The sequence below is a fragment of the Pezoporus wallicus genome, unplaced genomic scaffold, assembly GCF_028554395.1.
Source record: "Pezoporus wallicus isolate ANWC-B61680 ecotype Strahan unplaced genomic scaffold, APGP_CSIRO_Pwel_v1 contig_6899, whole genome shotgun sequence".
In the NCBI taxonomy this organism is placed as follows: domain Eukaryota; kingdom Metazoa; phylum Chordata; class Aves; order Psittaciformes; family Psittacidae; genus Pezoporus; species Pezoporus wallicus.
The window spans coordinates 3,263,975-3,282,255 of record NW_026638613.1 but is presented as its reverse complement, the minus strand read 5'-3'; the positions used below and the strand labels follow the sequence as shown (position 1 = coordinate 3,282,255).

Below are 18,281 nucleotides of genomic sequence, written 5' to 3'. Positions count from 1 at the left end.
TCCTCACCAGTGCAAGTTATAATGCTTTCTTGAAGAACTATGACTTGCAAATTTGTTTTCTTGAAACTGTGTGTATTTGGACTTCCAGCCATGGAACTTGGCTGAGCTATATTCACATTCAAGAGACCTATCACACGCAACTGAACTTTATGAAGCAGTGTAGAGAAACTCCTGCTGATCTGCAGTATGGTTCCAGAATAACTCTATTTGTATTCAGGCAGTTGGTGGGGATTTAGCTGACCTAACAGAATGGACTGTGTCCTAAAATAAGCCCAGTAAAATAAAACCTTTGTTAATGCACTCACCAAATTTCTTTTAATTTATTTGTAAAATTGTTTTAATTATTTACAATGATTCTCCATAAAGCTACTGCAAATAAAGTATGACTCTAATTACAGAACCACTTTATAGCAACCTTTTCATGATGGGACCAGAAGAAGATGAAAGAGTTTACAGACTAAATAAATCATGATCTATTCAAGAGAGGGTGTTGCCACTGATTTGCACTATAGGGTCCCTGCCAAACAGTTAAAAACAATCTGAAATAATCTTGAAATATATGGCACATGCAACTGGCATATTGAGATAGAAAGGCTTGCATGACGTGTTCAAATCTCTCAAGATGAAGATTTATCCATGAATCAGCACCCTGCTCTAGGCACTTTATATTTTAAATACCTATTTCTGCTGCAGCTGCTTGAAGCACTAGCATAGCCAGGAGACATGCACTCGCAAAAAAAAGCAGGATGATGGAAATTTGAGGACCAAGACAATGTCAAAGAAAGCAGACAGAAGAAAAAGGCTGCACTGAAGTTTTCAACTTGCCAATTATGCCCAAACATAGCCACCTTTCTGGGGATTCAGGGTGCCTAGGCCAAATCACAAATCCTACCGTGATACTTTCGTGTGCTGCACTGGATTCCCTCTGCTGCAAAGAAAATGTTTGAGATTGACCTTTTGTGCTCTCTAAGTCTGGTATCTAACCCTCCCTCCTACCTGTTGAGCTCATTCAGCATCTCTGGTGCTTGCAGGAGTCCTTTGGTGCTTGCCTAGCTCCTTTTATCTCAGGATTCTAGCGCATCTTATGCAGCTGCATAAACTGTTGCCTTACAGGAAGAAAATGTGATTAAAAGCCATGTGTGCACAAAGCAAAGGTCCATCACTGCTTTTGGATGGCACACAGATGACAGTAGGAAGGGGTAAGTGCCAATATGCAGGTGCAGCACCTTTGAGAACTCCTGCACTAGCCCCGTAGAGACACACATGGGAAGGAGTACATGAGGATCTCAGATCTCATTTTGAGAAATTCTGGCTTTGTCTTGTGAAATTAGTCCACTTCGCACTGCAAGTGGTGAGTGACAGTGAGTCAGGACCTGAGCTGCAGCCGGCTGGCTCCAGCTCTCCCTTCTGAAGCCTGAAGGTTGGGAAAAATGTGGGACAAGTATTTATGGGTTCAGTGCTGCAGCTGAGGAGCCAGCAATGCAAAAGCAAAACATGGTTTGAGTTGCATCTGCAAAAGCAGTTGCTGTGGATCTTTTTTTTTTTCATGAACAATTTAAAAGTATTAAAAATAACACTTTGTGAAAATAGAAGAGGAGGTTCAAATTTATCCAATAATACTTTTTTAGTACAATTCCTGTTTGCATAAGGGTGATGATGTAAGTATACACACAGGACAAATCTGACCCAAAACCATGTAAAATAAATGGGGTCAGTTAAGCTCAAAACTTCAGTGCTATTAAAGTGACTAACTCCCACTGAAGTCGATGCGAGATAGAAATGTGAAGCCCTCTGAGGCCATGTATTTTAATGTATCAAGCAAATATTAAATGTTTATAACTACTGCAATCTATTGAGACTTCAGCCTGAAAATTTCACTGCGATCTCTGAAGGAAACAGAGATTTCCAAATTGTTCCAAAGGCTTCCAAAGGCTTGGAAAAATTTCAGTTAAATATAAATAAAGACTGCATTTTGAAACCCTCACTCAGGTAAAGCTCCCACTGCCTTCACCAAATAAAACCAGCAGGATTAGGTAGGTAAAAATAAAGCCAGTTTGACATAAGAGGCTATTTATCTGCTACAGCTACAACACTCTGTAGGAAATTGTGGCATGCTCCATAATTGAGTGGTAAGTTATCTGTCATATTTTATTTTTCTTATGCAATTTATTTCACAATGATTAAATCAAAAATATAAGCCATTAACTTACCCAAATTCTTTGATCAGGCAATTGGAACTGGGAGCAAAATTGAAACAAAAACAACACATTATTCCTGCACTGGAACCCTCACTGCAATCACTCTACTAATTAAGATTTTATTTAAAGATACTAATAAAAATGTTAGTCTGGATGATTTCTTACATCGGCGTATTGTTTCCCTAAACATGTAATCCTTGCAATGGCAAATTATTGTGAAACAGCATGAAATGATCTTATTTTCATAGCTTTCAGGCCACTACCACTGGGAGGAATTTTGCCGAAGCAGGGACTGGGTAAGGACTGGAGAGTTTAAATCTCTATTTCAGAAAACTATTTTAAAGATTTACCTGTTAGCTCTCATACTATCCAGTTAAAAAAAACAACAAACAAACAACCTTGCTTCAGCAGATGGCAAGTTTCAGAAATAAATTTAACCACAGAAACACAAACTTGTTAGGACACAAACAATAATTTTGCAGTTTAATCCTGCCAGCAGAAAATGAAAACTTGCAGTACACTCCACACCTGTGCTTTTACAGGGGTGAACAGGACTGTGAAGGAAAAACAGCTTTTCTGCAAGCTGTTCCCCAGTTCTCTATAAATACCAAGCCAAATTCTGCCTTTCCAAACAAGAGATTCCTTTCTATTAAAGTCTGCAAGAAAGAAGATTTTGGCATTACCTTTTTGACAGGATGTGATGGTGCTTTAGTTTTCTTTTATAATGTATTAAGAGCATATATTTAGACTCATGACCTTTGTATCCATGCATCTCACACCAAGTCAAAGACATCTCTAGCAGCTAGGCAGGTGATAAAATGAAAGACAGTCTTTACCATAGAATTTTTTTTTCTATTGCACAACGAGAAATGGGGAGAAATGGGTTCAGCCAGATAGGTGTAAGACCAGCCCTCCCTCCTGCCAGAGGGTGCTGGCTCTGCCCCACCTCAGCTGGCACTGCAGGAGGGAGGTGGCATCTGTCACCTCCTGCTCATACTGAAAGACTTGGTGACCAAGCTGGGACCTTCCACAGGCACCAACAATAGATTTCACCAACTGCGAAATAATCATGAAGGGTGAAATCCCAGCATCCTGTCTGCTAATGGTAAAATGCCCAATGTCTCTATTTCACCTGCTCACTTACAGTATCCTCGCCTAACTCCTATTAACCCTCCTCCAGTTCCCTGGGTAACTCAGTCATATAATGCTACACAGAAGAGTATCCAGGTGTTTCCCCACTCACCATTCATCTCCTAAGGGTGCATTTTACCCAAGCAGCCTCCTTTCCCACTCACCAATCATGCTACCTACCATCATCATCAGACCGACCTGAGACAAAACCTTCAGAGCCCTCTGAATCCAACTTCACTAAACAAAAATCAGTTTACACCTCCTGAAAAGCTAGCTGTCACAAAGCAAAATAACACTATTTCTTCCATGAATACAGTACCTAAAATGCCTTCATTTTAATAATTTACTACTAATTTGCAGGCCCTTCACTGTTCTAATAGAATCACTCGCCAGAAGAGGAACCAGCCTGGTTTTACACCAGGGAACACCAAGAGGATGTAGCTCCTGTCTGTGTATTTGTGCATTAGTACTGTCTGCCATGAAATGGGAATTTTTACTTGCTGCTTTGCAACTTGGGCAAATAGGGTAACTCAGCAAGAGGTGCTGAGCTGCTGTTAAATCTTGTACATAAATTCTACTGATTTTAATACTTGCTAGATCTGTCACTTTCTTCAGACATTGGAACTGTAATGGGGGGGGGGTGTCTGCAGTCTCTACTAATAGAGACTGCAATAGCATTATGTTTGTGCATCTTGCAACTATATATGCCATCAGCTACTCTTCCCAGTTCCTCAGAAGTCCCATGTTTCAGAATCTATTCCATACAGTATGTAACAACTGTTGACTTCATTAAAAAAAAAAAAAAGCAAGTGATAGTAGATTATTGGAATGGCTTGTTCAGGAATTCAGAGGAAGTTGAACCAGAAACATCAGCTCCTGTGTGTGTGCTTAAAATGCAACATACATATGGGGTGTTCTTGTTAGGATGAAACAGCCCATACTCAGCAAGGGGTTCAAATCTGCAAATATAATTTTATTTTAGGCATAAAATTTAACACAAATATTTAGCAATATCTCCTTGAGCAAGGAAGAGGAAGCCAAAACAAGGGTTTGGTGCTGTTGAAGCAACATATAGTTTACATGGAAGTCCTCTTTTTGTATTCATATACACACTGCAGTTGTTACATGATTTTAGGGACACCATCCTAAATGTTTGTTTTTCAGCAAATAAGCAGCAAGATTATGACTATGAACAAGACAGCAGCCCTCTCAGATAGCATGTCTTCAGATGCGGAAGAGCAGGGATCCTACAAAGAAATTCCACACACTATTGCCCACAATGGCTACCAAAAAAAAAAGATGAAGCATTTGCATTATGAGACTTAAAAGCACCGGGTAGAAGTTCTTATATCTTTTCTGGAATTCTCTAAATATTGGCCACTAGGATTTTCAGCTTTGTTGGCCCAACTTTGAATCTACATTGCCTCCTTGTAATCAATAGACTCCACCACAACAGGCCAGAGCATGGGAGAGCGCTGAAGAAGACACAGGTAGCTGCAAGTGTTGCTAGCTACACTATGGTTTGGAGGAACACAGTTCTAAACCATACATGTAGTTGGAATCTGGCTTCCTCTATAATCAAAACATGTTGTTTCATCTGCAAAACATCAAGAAGCTCAGAACAATGCTTACGCTCTTCCACCACAATGGTACAGCAAAAGCTATGTGTTTTAGGAAATCCAAAAATGACTAAGACTGCATTCATTTCTCAGCACCTGCTTTGAAGCATCAACAGGCTTGTTTACAACATCTAAATTCCCAAAATACTTACTTGTGGATGAAACAAGAAGCCCGGGGAAGGTCTCAAGTATTTCTCTTTCAAAGCTTCCAGTGGGTCTGTTAACTTTCTTTTTTCTACTCTGTAAATGTTAAAATTAGATTTGCGTGTGATGAATCAGTCTCAGATATTAATAATCATACAGCTACTCATGTTTAAAATAGTCAATTATACAACAAGTGGTTTTTTTTCTCAGAGATAATGGTAAAATATAAGGAAGTATATAGTCAACTCTTGATTCCCACATACAACTCATTACCTCAGGTAGGGGATGTGAATTGCCATTAAAGGAAGATTATGCCATTTACAGAGGAAATAATCCCATTTCAAAAGACTGTTTAATTATTATAACAGGAACCAGTGACTAACTACTGAGCACTTTTATAAAGAAATAAGGCAACTCAGAGGAGAGGAATTCAAGGCAACAGGGACCCTTGAGCAATGGGCCCCTTGTCTGCCTATGCAAGACATCACAGTCACCATCCTGGAAACATCTCCTTCTGCATGACTGTGCACAAGCAGGGAAAGGCAGGCTTGTAGGAACACAATGAATACAATATGCCAGGAACAAAGACTGTGGTCAACTCGTGGGCATTTAGGCAGTGAAATACAGAGCAGATAATTCAGAAGCAGTGTGGAAATTTGAAGTTTTTGCTTTTTCTGTTACTGATGTGTATGGTTTAAGGGACAGATTCTGTTGTCCATACATAGCTGTAACTCACAGCAAAGGAAAAATCCTCGGTAACAATTTGCCTTGTGCTACTGCCAGAATTTGTACAGATTTCATTAGTTTGTAATGCAGGACCATAAAACACGGATCATTATTTCCACTGCTTCAGGCACTTAAAATGAATATGACGCAAAGAAAACCTATGGTCTACTACAGATATCAATCTAGCATGAATAAAACCATCTCAGTAAATAGCATCATATCCGGTTTCTTCATAATGCATACCTTTATATGAAAGCTTTCCTCAAAAACTCTGCCCACAGCACTTCTTTTTCAGATAAAGTAATAAATTAACAGCATTTACATGGCAGCAATTTTTTGTAACAATTTTTAACAATAGGCTGTACAATCAGTCATTTATATTACAGACAAATATTTTTATGGCTAATATTTCTCTAATTTAGATGAATGACTTTGGCTGGTTACAGATATATGAGCAGAATGGTGAAGGGCAAAGAACAGATGACGTACACAGGATGCAGGTGAAATCCAGATCCCAGTGAGACCATCTCAGCACTACTGGGGAACACTAAGAGGTCAGGATTTTACCACTTTTTTTTTAAAACCTCAGCACACAAAGAGTGTCTGCTTGTGCACCCTTTGAAGGAAACGATGAGGCTCCCATTGATTTCATAAAGTGGATCAGATTAACTAGCCCATTGGTTATGCTTTGTACACACAAGGATGCTGTATCTCCAATTATATTCACAACATGCCTGGAGAAATCAACCCATTGTTGAAATAATGGTAGAAAAGGGCAGAAATCACTCTCATTTCCACACTTTTTATACATCTAGGATAAATTTGGTTTTTTGCTGTACTCCTATTTAATTCAGGAGGAACTAGAAAGGTGATGTACAACCAGCACCCTGGTGAGATGCACTGCATGGGAAGGCAGAGGGCAGCCAAGGCAAGTGGGCAGCATTGAGGAAGAAAAGGAATTTGGGATAAACCAGTGATGTCAAATACACAATAAACATACAAATATTCAACACTGATGATAATTAGTTTAGGGGTAAGGGAATATATTCATCTTCTGCATGTCAAGCTAATGACTCATGGCAACAAGGGCAGTCATGAAGACATGCTAAATGTGGCATTACCAAACCCAGGGTTTGCTTTGAACAGCTCAGATTTGAGGTGGGTGCACAGGTCAGCAGGCAGCCTGGGCCACCTCATTTCCTGGTGGCGGGATGACGCCTCCAGGGACAGTGGAAAGGGAACAGGATCATTCTGCACCCATGGGCAGGTGGCCATGGCAGACCTAGCTGTCTGTACCAAAGGATGCTGAAAGGCAGCAGGTAGTGCATTACCTGTAAATGGGATCCATAAAGAATGGGGTAGGCCTGGCATGCTGCAAGGAGGACTCTGAAGCTTTCCTTTGCTCAAGGTCGCCTCCTTTCTTTTCTCCAAAGACGTGGTTTTTCCGAGGCTCAGCCTGTTTTGTGCTACTGGCTCGACTTCTGCTGCCCATGCTGAGATCTAGAGGCTGGTCCTGGCTGGCCACAGAGGGGGCTGTTGGCTTTGAGGGTATAGGAGTAAGTGGCTTCTCTTCCTTACGCTTTATGGTGAGGTCAAAGGGAGACTCAGAGCTTCCCTTTGGGATCTTCTTTATTTCACTGGGTGATTGGGGCTCCACTTTCAAGGGTAACGGTCTCAAGTCTCTATCAGGAAATGGATACATTGATTGAGAGAATGCTGGAAAAAATGGGAGGGGAAACATGGAAGGGTAAGGTAAGGCTCCGACTTTTTTGTCTTGCAGCCCCACAAGTCCTGTTGAACCAAAGTACTTTTCAGCAATAGAAGCAATAGCCTTTATAGAATCATTCACAGCTCCTGACACCGCAGTCTGCTCCTCTAAGGATGGTGAGAAAATGGAATGATTGCTGTGGTCTTTCTTATTATTTATTGAAGCCAGGCTCTGCAGAGAGCTTACTTTGTCTTTGAACATTTTACCATTTTCTTTAAATTTCTCTTTCTCACTTTCAATGTCACTTTCCAGATCAGAGCCCGAGGTGGTTTCCAGGTCACTGCCACTGGGGGTACTGACATCATCAAGGTCAAGGTCACTACTCTCTGACTGGTCACTGAGTTTCTCATGTGGCCTCTCTTCAGAGGACCTCTCTGGTTGAAGCTCCACTGGCTTATTCTCCCCTACTGATGGTTGCTTATTTAGTGCCTTCAAAATATCCTGCGTAGCTGGCAGTATCTGAGGATTTGTCATGAGGGGACTTTGACTTTTGTTTGTCTGATCTGCGCTCGGTAGTCCTTTAACAGGAGAACTAGTAGGTAGCAAAGGTGGCCTGTGGTACAAGCCTGAAGGAAACAGACCAGGGAAGCTAAAAGAAAATCCAGGAGCTGTTGGAAAGGTAAGACCAGCAGGATGCCTATTGGCTCCAAAATAGTCAGCAAGGCCCGGATTTGCATGATTCATATTAACCATGGACGTTTTATCCATAGCCGGGGTTCCAGGAAGTGAAATGCCTTGGCCAAAAAATCCTCCTGCTGCAAAATGGTTCTTGCCCTCACAAAATCTCCTGTGTTTATTTAAGGAAGACGTAGTGCTGAACATTTGTCCACAGTCTTTGCACTTGATTTGGGTTCTGCAATCAGCATGCATGCGCTTATGACGACAAAGGTTTGAAAACTGAGTATAGGATTTATGGCAGACCTCACCTGTATGTAAACAACAACAACAACACATCTCAGGCTTTATGGTAATTACACCCACTCTCAAAATTTTGCAAACCCACCATTTTTTTACCCACCAAATGTCAATTAGGAAGCCGTAAGGAGAAGTCGGGGTGCACAAATGTAGAAAAAGCTACTGTACCCTTCCAAGGCAAGGCATCCAAGCAGACAAATGTCTAAAGACAGCACCAAAACCCACTCCAACAAACCAGAAAAGGTATGAAATCACTAAAAGACAAAGTTTCCTTATTTGGTCTTTGTATTGCACAGTGTTGCATATTTGGTAAGGTTATTCCATCTTGCATTAGCATCCAGAGCCACGCCAAGACCCATAACTCAGTGCTGTAACACTGTATGAACCCACAGCGCTCTTGCATCAGTGAGCACTTGTGTCTTCAAATGACATCCATTTAGATCACTATTACCAAGTGGAAAGTTAGTCATTAAAATAAATAATTGGAGGACCAGACAGGAGATAGGTGGTCAGAGCTGACTCACAGAGCATTCAGTCTGCAAGACCATAAAGATACAAAAGAAGTGAAGGAGGAGACAACCAGACACTTTTCAAGTGCATAACCTTATTAACAAACAGTATTTTTTTTTTCACTTACAATTAATAATTTAATCTCATGGAAGTCCAGGCTAGAATAACTCACATGTCCAAGGCACTTCTATTCGTAAAATTCATGTAAGTCCTTACAGGTGCCTGGGGTGCTGTAACTCTAAATTCCACATTTCAATAATTTTACTAGTCTTAATGCTGCTTATTTGTCTCTTGCACATGAAAAAAAAACACTCTGTTTTGACAATTCATTTAAGAATGCAGCTGCATTTATTTGCATGTCTGATGCTCAAAACAGTTCAATGGATTTCCTTTCAAACTCCTCTGGGATGAGAATAGCTTCAGCCTCACAAAAGCAGCACTTGGAGAAAGCCTGAATCCACACATGTGAGAAGATCTACCTCAAGCTCATGGGCCTGATCTAACCTGCAACATTTGGCAGATCAGAGCATAGGTTCCAGAAACCATTTTTAGTAGCAGGATGCAGAAAGTTGTCCCGGTGATGACAAGCAAGATGCCATGAAGAGTGAATCACATCGCTCAAATAAATGAGATTTTACAGGTCCCTAACTTTCTGGTTGATAAAGACCTTAGGGAGCAAATTGGGGCAACCACATTGTAAGTCTGTAAGTTAAAATGTGGCTTGGAAGAGGATAATGCTCAGCTCCCCAGTGCTCCCTTTTGGCATTCCTGGCATGAGAAGGGGCATCAGGCAAGTCCCAAGGCTGTGCTATTTCTTGTCTCTTCATTATGCTAAAATTTGTCCATACCTCTGCCTTACCTTCCTTCTAACAGTTTAAAAACATTATTGGTAAGCTGTGTTATCCCTCTGCAATAAATCTTTCCTTCCTTTTTTTTTTTTTTTTTTCCCAGCCAGGAAAAAGCATGTGGCCACTTTATTTTTATTTAATTTGTGTTATATCATAAGCTCTCATCTTTCACACATCAAAGCCACTCAACAATACACATTGTGTATTCTGAGGCCTTTTCAACAATCATTTTCATGATTCGAGACAGACTGACATAATTTACAATGGCTCTATTTTAAGCCTGCAAAGGAAACTGAATTGAATGTATCCCATCCTGCACTTTTGGTTCCCATGAACTGCAATCACGTCCTCTAGCTTCCACTCGCACCAGGGCCCACACTAACCTTCCTGCTCCTCTAAATCTCTGCCCTTGAGAAACTTGACCACTTGTTGTCATCTCTTAACTGTTTACCTCTTCAGCAGGCTGCTTCATGTCTCAGCAACAATGCTGCTATTGTTTGAGGCCTGATCCTGCCTGATCTACCCATTTTCCCTGTTCACGTCCCTTTGACATCCCTGGGACAATTCATGGGGTAAAGAGTGCAGAATTGGGCCCAAACACAGGAAATTTGCAATGCGGTAATTCAGGAAGAATGTTTGTTGCTGTGTATCAGTTACTGTTCCTGCTGGAAATCTTCATTCACAAGGAAAGACAATAAAGAAAAAAGATAAAAATAAAATTAAAAAGAAAGAAAATAGAGGGAATATAAAGAAAAAATAAAGACATGAAGGAAAAGAAAAAAGAGAATAAAGAGAAAAAGGGAAGGGAAGAGAAGGGAAGGGAAGGGAAGGGAAGGGAAGGGAAGGGAAGGGAAGGGAAGGGAAGGGAAGGGAAGGGGAGGGGGGAAGGGGAAGGGAAAGAGAGAGAGAGAGGAGAGGAGAGGAGAGGAGAGGAGAGGAGAGGAGAGGAGAGGAGAGGAGAGAGAGAGAGGAGAGGAGAAGAGAGAGAGAAGAGAGAGAGAGAAGAGAGAGAAGAGAAGAGAAGAGAAGAGAAGAGAAGAGAAGAGAAGAGAAGAGAAGAGAAGAGAAGAGAAGAGAAGAGAAGAGAAGAGAAAGAGAAAGGATTATTCTAGTTCCTTGTAAATGCTTGATTTTCTCTGGATAAGTACTTTCTGTTTCCTTTTTTTTTGAAAATGTTTTATTTGCCTATTTAACACAGAACTATTTTTTAAATTTAATATAGAACTATTTGTCATTTGTTTGTTGCAGTTTTTTGCTATTTTCTCCTATTTTTAGCCCAATTGTAGGCGCAAGGTTTCTGCTCCCACAAATGAGAGTCACCTCCATACTTCACAGTACAGAATCAGGCCCCTTACCCTCACCATTGAGGTCTTACACAAAAATTGCCCCTGCTCCCATCAGGTTGATCACAGAAACCAAAATCAAAGTGACCAGAAGGGTGACTCAGAGTGACATATCCATGTTTGCACAAGCTTCATCATGGACATTATGGGTCAACTCCTTTCTTTATGTAAAGCAGGATAACTCTATCAATAAACACTGATAGAGTTACGCCTAACATATAAGCAGTAGAGCATCAACAATATATACTTTTGAAAAAAAAGAAAATCTCCAATGCATGCATTTACAAGGTTAGGCCAATATAGAATTCAAAACAAATCATGTTTTGTTAACTTTTGATCTTCTAACAGGTTGTGTGAGGACCTGCTTCTTATCCACATGACTGTATTAAATATGACACTTCACTCAAGTAGGCTAGACTGGCAAGCATGTGAAAAGGGGTGTAATGCCACAGATTTGGTCTTCTTAAAGTTTGGAAAGTTCTCCTTTAAAAAATATTGGTACATTATTAAATTATTATTCTCCATTAACATGCTCGAAAATCAACAGAACCAAGAAATATTTTACTCTGGAGAAAAGCAAAATACACACAATTGAAAGATATTCTTACAAACTAGTAAAAGAGATGTAAATTTATCATTTGACTAAAGATATTTTATCCTAATTTTAAAATTAAATCAAAACAATAATGGGGATACTGTTACAATATGTAAATATTTATTATTATAATCTCAATCAAAGAGTTACCAATTGTACCAAAGACTAAGTTTTTGAGCATAAAAGTTATTTACAGTTCTTTAATGAGGTGCTACTTGCTCAAGGTGCCTCTTGCACTTAACAAGTAGTCTATTCAACCCATGGGCTTTCAAGGCTGGCAAAGAAATTTTGGGCCCAGGCCTGAAGCCCTTACTCCCCAGAGTTGTCTTCTCTTGGGGACTGCTGCCTGAAGCCAGGACGTAACATGGCATCAGTGAATTGCAGAGACTCTGTCTAAATCAATTGCACCACCTCAACCTCTGTGGATATTCCCAGGAGTCAGGACTCATCAGATAAATTTGTGCTATAAGATCTACCTTTTTTCCTTCACATGACTTATTTCCAAGTGAAGTTTTGCTTAGACTTTAGTAGATGCGGATGGTTATCAACTTTAATTGCTTCCACATATCTAAGCAACAGAAGCTGGGTTTGACTTCTCCTATTACACCTTATTACACCCTTTAAATCTCAATACCACACTTCTAAGTGACTAATTTCTAATGGAAGCTTCTTCTGTTGCAGGTTTTATTGATCTACAGACCCCAGGTTTAACACAAACACCCAATCTGGCTCCCAAATTGCAAAAATCCATCTCATGCCTACTTACACTCTGTACCGCAATTCTCTCTAGACCCCAAATTAGCCAGCAATTAGTTTGCATATTTCCTGCTTATTAAAAAAATTACTGTACTATTTTGAATATGTTCAGCCTATTATGGCATGTGGTTTCTATTTGGAGAGGCTGGAGATTTTGTGAAGGCAGTGAGTAATTACCTTAGTGTTGGTGAGTTTTCACTCAAGCTTGGGTGGTGTACTGTAATAAGAGACAGTTGCCATAAACAGACTGGTACAAGTAAATCATGGTGTGTGGCCTTCTGGTGGAAAACAGATATCTCCTTTAGGTGACCCTACCTCCCTCCCATCGCTCAGCAAAGCCTACCAAACATGTGGCCTCCAAACCCTTTTGTTCTGCAATTACATGGCTGTTACTCATAGGTTGCTCAATGGGTTTTCATCCCTCACACTGTACATACGAAGAATCTTGGTTGCTGGTTTGATTTATCAGAATAAATAGTTACAAAGAGCATTTGAGAGCTTATTTCATTTCTAAGAGGTGCCACTTACAGACTTCTATGTAGGGCACTGCAACAGGACCATTTGAAGTCTCCCTACCTAGCCAGAAGTTACTGTTCTCTAATAATTATAATCTTTAAGTGTAATTACTTAAGCTGTAATCAGGTTTAAAAATTATTAGTGACATTTATTACTGGATCTAATTATACATTTCCTCATTGATGAAGCCCAAACTAAAGTTATTATCTAACCCAGTGTCAGGTATACAGATTTCACACAAATGAGTCTTTCAAGCCAATACTCCTCTTGAGGAATTATCTTAGTGTGCAGCTGACACTTTGTTCAGGTGTGGTGTTGACATTTTGGTAAATTATTGGTGAGAGCAACAGAAGATGAAGTTTAACAGACAAGTACAGGAGGTGGTCACAACGTACCTTTCAAGCTATAGCAGGTGTCTGAAAAGACTGTGATGAAGATTAGCACTACCAAGAACAATATTCTTAAATATTTTCTGCCTCTGCTTCCTTGGTGAAAGGGAGAGAAAGCAACCTGCACCGTTACCTAGTAGGATCTGGCTCAGCAGTAAAACTAACCCGTGAAACTTTGAGGATCCAATTTACAGCCCAGTACAGAGTCAGGCCCACATACAAGGAAAGTTTTACAGCTGGAGCAGCTGTTGGCAAAGATCTAATAGCTCAACTTGATACTTAAATTTGGGGTGTGCACAGGAGCCTCAGGAGGGCGGCAAGCTCCTCTGACTGAAATCTACTGCCTCTAAGGTTTATTTTCCAACTCAAGCAAAAGTCATGGCATCTGCTGTGGAGACTTTGTAGCCCAAAAATTAACCCCAAAAGCAAAGCTGCCTTCCAGGAACTGCTGGCTTTTCCTAATTCACAGCATGTCCCAACTGTACTGGCAACCAGTGCCACCACCCTGCCACTGCCACCTCCTCCCTTGTGTCAGCACTAACCCTGCCCTGCACAGCAGGGCTGGATCCAGGACAGGGTGCAGCATTGGGACGACTGTTGCTGCAGAGGAGCAGGAGGCAGAGCAGTCAGCTTGGCACAGTGCAAAGCAACAAGGCTGCAGCCACCAAGACTGGGACGGCTCCTTCTTGCTAAATCTCACTCCCCATTTGCTCTCTGCATCTGTGCATGGAAAAAGTAACCTAAGGACAGCAGGTACATTTATACAGCATACAGTGTCTGTCTGAAAAGGAAAACCGTATGAAAATAATGCTCTGCATTGGACTACAAATTACCCAGAACTCATATAATAACTCACAGACCCTGTGAAAACAGTAAGAAACTTGAAAGGAGCACAACACAACCTCCTGCTTCCAGATTACACTGCTTTATGACAAGAGACATAACTTAACCAAAGACGTTTAGTTGAAGACTTACATATAAAAGGTTTGACACTGCTGTGGATGTGTTTATGCTGTTTGAGGCCTGAAGAAGTGGCAAAGGTTTTACCACACTCTGGACAAGCGTGAGCACGAGCCCCAACATGCTGGGAACGAATATGCCTCTGAAGGTTGCTGGGGTCCGTGAAAACCTGCTAGGAAATGAGTACTGATTAACCAAGAAACTTGACTGCTGAAGAAGCCAGTTATTACAAGAGTCTTTTAAAATTCAAACCTTAGAGCTGTCTGGGAGTCTTTAAGATTAAAAACCTCACTAACCGACGTCAATGGGAGCTGTGCCTGCAGGATGGGGCCTCAGTTTCCCAGGATCAGCCAAGTATTTGGTGGATGTGTTAACTCCTTTGCAGCCACTGCAGCAGCTGCATTTGATCCTGCCATTAGAAACTGTGCTTTTGAGAGGTCAGGGACTTCACAGAAAATGAGTCAAAATGTGGCTGTTTGAAACCTCTAAGCATTACTGCAGTAGAAATACTTCAAAGCAACAACTGAGTGTGTGACAGCAAGAAATCCTGTAGATGACATAGTCCTAGCACCCAGGGCTTGGCTGCATCTTACAACTGTCAGCTCAATATAGAATTCCCATTATTGCAACAAACCTACTTGAAAACAAGGAAGTCCTCATGCAAAAGGCCCAAGCTTTGGGAATCTGATAAAAAGCAATACGGAGCACCACATCCTATATAAATGATCTATACAGCAAGCCTGGTGCTGGGAAGCGACAGAAATGCTCTAGAGATGAGATAGTTGTGCTCATCTTGTGCAGCTGGTACCCATTGCTATTTCTTATTTTGATACACTGCAACAGTGTCCTGAAGTTTCTGGCCCCAAGAGCTGGCACACAGCCTAGGGAACCCATCCGCCCTGCATTTCCCTAGGATTTCTTGCCTCTCAGTGATCTTCCTTACACCCCACCAGTCCTCACAAAGCACCAAGCCCTGAGCTCAGGGATGCTCCACAACCTGCATCAACACCCATTTCAAACTCCACAGCCATTTCCAAATCAAAAGGGGTAGAAAAATAACATATTTATAAAGTAGAATTGTAAAGCCCTGAGAAACTGTTTGGAGCATGGCAGAAGCTCTATGCCCTCCAGCATCCCGGCCCCAGGCATCCCCATTTCTATGTTCCCCTGCATCTAGCAGCACAAGAAGTGCCAGGCAGCCTACAAATTCACTGTACCTTGGCACAGTTTTCACACTCGTAGTGCTTCCCGCTGTCATGTGACATTTGGTGGCGTATCAAGTTGGACTTCCAGTTAAAAGCTTTGGGGCACTGGTCACACTTGTACTCCCTCTCCTCGCTGTGTGACAGCATGTGCTTCTCCAGGCTGCGGAAACAGGAACAGGGCTCAGTGCGGGTTTATCACTGGTTTATAGGAAGAGGAGACAGCAGAACACATAATTACAGAAAAAAAAAATAATTAAGAAAGCCCCAAAGGCCCAATCCTGATGAACCCAAGTCCTTTGATTACCAGGTTCACCCCAGCCAGGAAGAACATCCTACTCTGACCAGAATAACACATCCTCTCGTGTTTTGCCAGGCCACTTGCAAACGCTCCAGGAGAAGATACTGACATTGCTCCCTAAGGAGATTATTTCATACACCTCTCAGTATTTCACTCTGGTAATTCTTCCCTGCAGTCTGAATTATTTCTACCTTATGACTTTCCCTATAAGCACACCCTGGATCCCACCACCTGACATAATTCCACTCCTTTAACAGGAGTCAATTTTTCTTACAACAGGACTAGATAAGGAGAAACTCCAATGGAGCAGGACAGGGTGAGCATAAAAAGCCTCAAATATGGTACACTATGACAGAAGTTATATCTGATTATTATTTACTGTGTTCAATTGTTTAGCTATTCATTTCTTAGTAGCTTATTCAGTCTATTAATAGGGTATTCAATCTCCACATAATTTCTGCTGCACATCTTTGAATTCATTTTTGTCTCTGAATTTTCTCAATTCCTGTTTTATTATTAATTCGTAGAAAATATATATTTCTAAACACCTGTATTGCTTGGTCACATACAAAGTCCTAACTCACACTATTACTTGAGGATCACTACATAACGTAAGAGTGGGTTCACAGAAAAAGCACTGCAAACTGTGATTTTTAGCCTGAGATGCCGAAGCACATCAATCTTTCCTCAAGTGAAGCTCCCACTGATCTCTGCTGAATCAGTGGACAAAACCTGCTGGGTTTACAGTCTTATTTGGGTTGTGCAGCCCTGACAACAACTTCCATTCTTAACCACAGGCAATGGAAATGCATTCACCCCGTGGATGCTCTTTACTTCTAACCCCTTTCAGTCTTCTTCCTTTGGGGGAGAAAAATAATTCTGGCTTCTCCTCCTAATACTTCTGGAACAATTGACTCTCCATCATGCACTGGTAAACAATTTCACTGTAAGACCAGAGAGACTCTTGTCCCTAGCTCTGGCACCAGCTCACAGACGCCTGCCATGGCTACGTGGTCTGCCATCAGCACTGGGCTGTCCTGGCCCCTCAGATCTCCATCTTCCTGCTCAGCTCTTTCTCCATTTAATTACGCATACCCTCAAGCATGTCTCATTCAGGCCTTTTGTTTTATATAATCTGGATATAGCACACTTTGGTACTTTTTTGCTGCAAACTGTCTTTGTGGTGTTATTAGCCTTTCAATAATTCAAGAGTTCGGAGAATGACTGCATTCTCTCTCATTTTTCACTCTTTCTTACAGTACTGCCCATCTATTTATGATGACTTGTTCTTTGTTTTCTGCCCTTTCTCTTCAATATTTAATATTTTAAGCTAAATTTACATTTCCTCAATGATTCCCATATGTTAGATATCGTCCTCTGGTTTGCAGGCAGAAAAGAACTTTAACACCGAAAAACTCACAACATGGAAAAATGCTACAGTTCAGGCTCCTGCCTCACCCACACTGCTGCAACCCTTTTGACTTTATCTACCTACATCAGCCCTTCCAAATCAATCACTCAGATCGAAAATTAGACACATGGAGCCACATGTGCTTAATATTAACATACTTCATACTGCTTAATATTAGGTGAAGAATAAGACCCTGTGCCTGTATAAATTCCAGCTCAATTTGGCTGACCTAGTATGCGGAGAGAAATGTTTGACACATCGTGTTTTATTTCGGTGTCATTAATTTTGCAGAAGTGTAAGCATCGGGTCATACAGTACACTGACCAAAGACACCTCACATGATGCTGTCACCTCTGCTCCATCAAGAGGACCTAAGGAGCACCTGTGTTTTGGGAGAGAGGGCTCTATCTTGCAGAACCCGCACCTGAAGGATTCAGGAGTTGTCCAATGGGGTTAACCCTGGGCATGCACAAATCCATGCTGACCTCCAACAGCACAACACCCTGACTCATGGACTAGTAAAGATTTCTATGAAAAATACAAACCTACAAAATACTCTAAATTGACAAGTCAATATTTAAAGAGCTTATCATTATTGAGCAATGCAAATAAATACGCTGCTGTCCCTAAAAAGGCAGTTAATAGTCACTTTGGTTGTGCCCACACAGTGTGGAGAGGGAAGAAGTCAGTGTGGGAGTGTGAAAGCTGTGCTACAGACTCTGCTTGAAAGCAAAAGGTAATGTCCCAGGTCTGCTGCTGCTGTAAACCAGCTTCCTAAGGAATGCACTGCCTCATCACAGTAGAAGATCTGGCCCAGGATTTTGCTATTGAGACACCTCAGCATTACTATCAAATGTTGGCTGGAGTCAACCTTTCCCTGGTCCTGAAAACCACTAAGATGTATATCTGTGAGGGATGTGTTGCAGAAGCTCTTGTGTACTATCAATAT

The 18,281-nt window shown here is 41.2% G+C and overlaps 1 protein-coding gene across 8 annotated transcripts in view; it reads right to left on the bottom strand.

Annotated features, from left to right (window-relative positions):
* MECOM (MDS1 and EVI1 complex locus) overlaps nucleotides 1-18,281 on the bottom strand; it is a 341,624-nt gene that overhangs the window by 15,197 nt on the left and 308,146 nt on the right. For 3 of the 8 annotated variants that reach the window (XM_057411602.1, XM_057411607.1, XM_057411608.1), the window contains 5 exons: nucleotides 15,636-15,783; nucleotides 14,434-14,590; nucleotides 7,150-8,512; nucleotides 5,101-5,188; nucleotides 2,211-2,237 (listed from right to left, as the gene is read on the bottom strand). In XM_057411602.1, the coding sequence (XP_057267585.1) occupies nucleotides 2,211-2,237; nucleotides 5,101-5,188; nucleotides 7,150-8,512; nucleotides 14,434-14,590; nucleotides 15,636-15,783 (1,783 nt within the window). The remainder of the gene's footprint in view (nucleotides 1-2,210; nucleotides 2,238-5,100; nucleotides 5,189-7,149; nucleotides 8,513-14,433; nucleotides 14,591-15,635; nucleotides 15,784-18,281) is intronic. The other 5 variants (XM_057411603.1, XM_057411609.1, XM_057411604.1 and 2 more) reach the window with 5 other exon arrangements.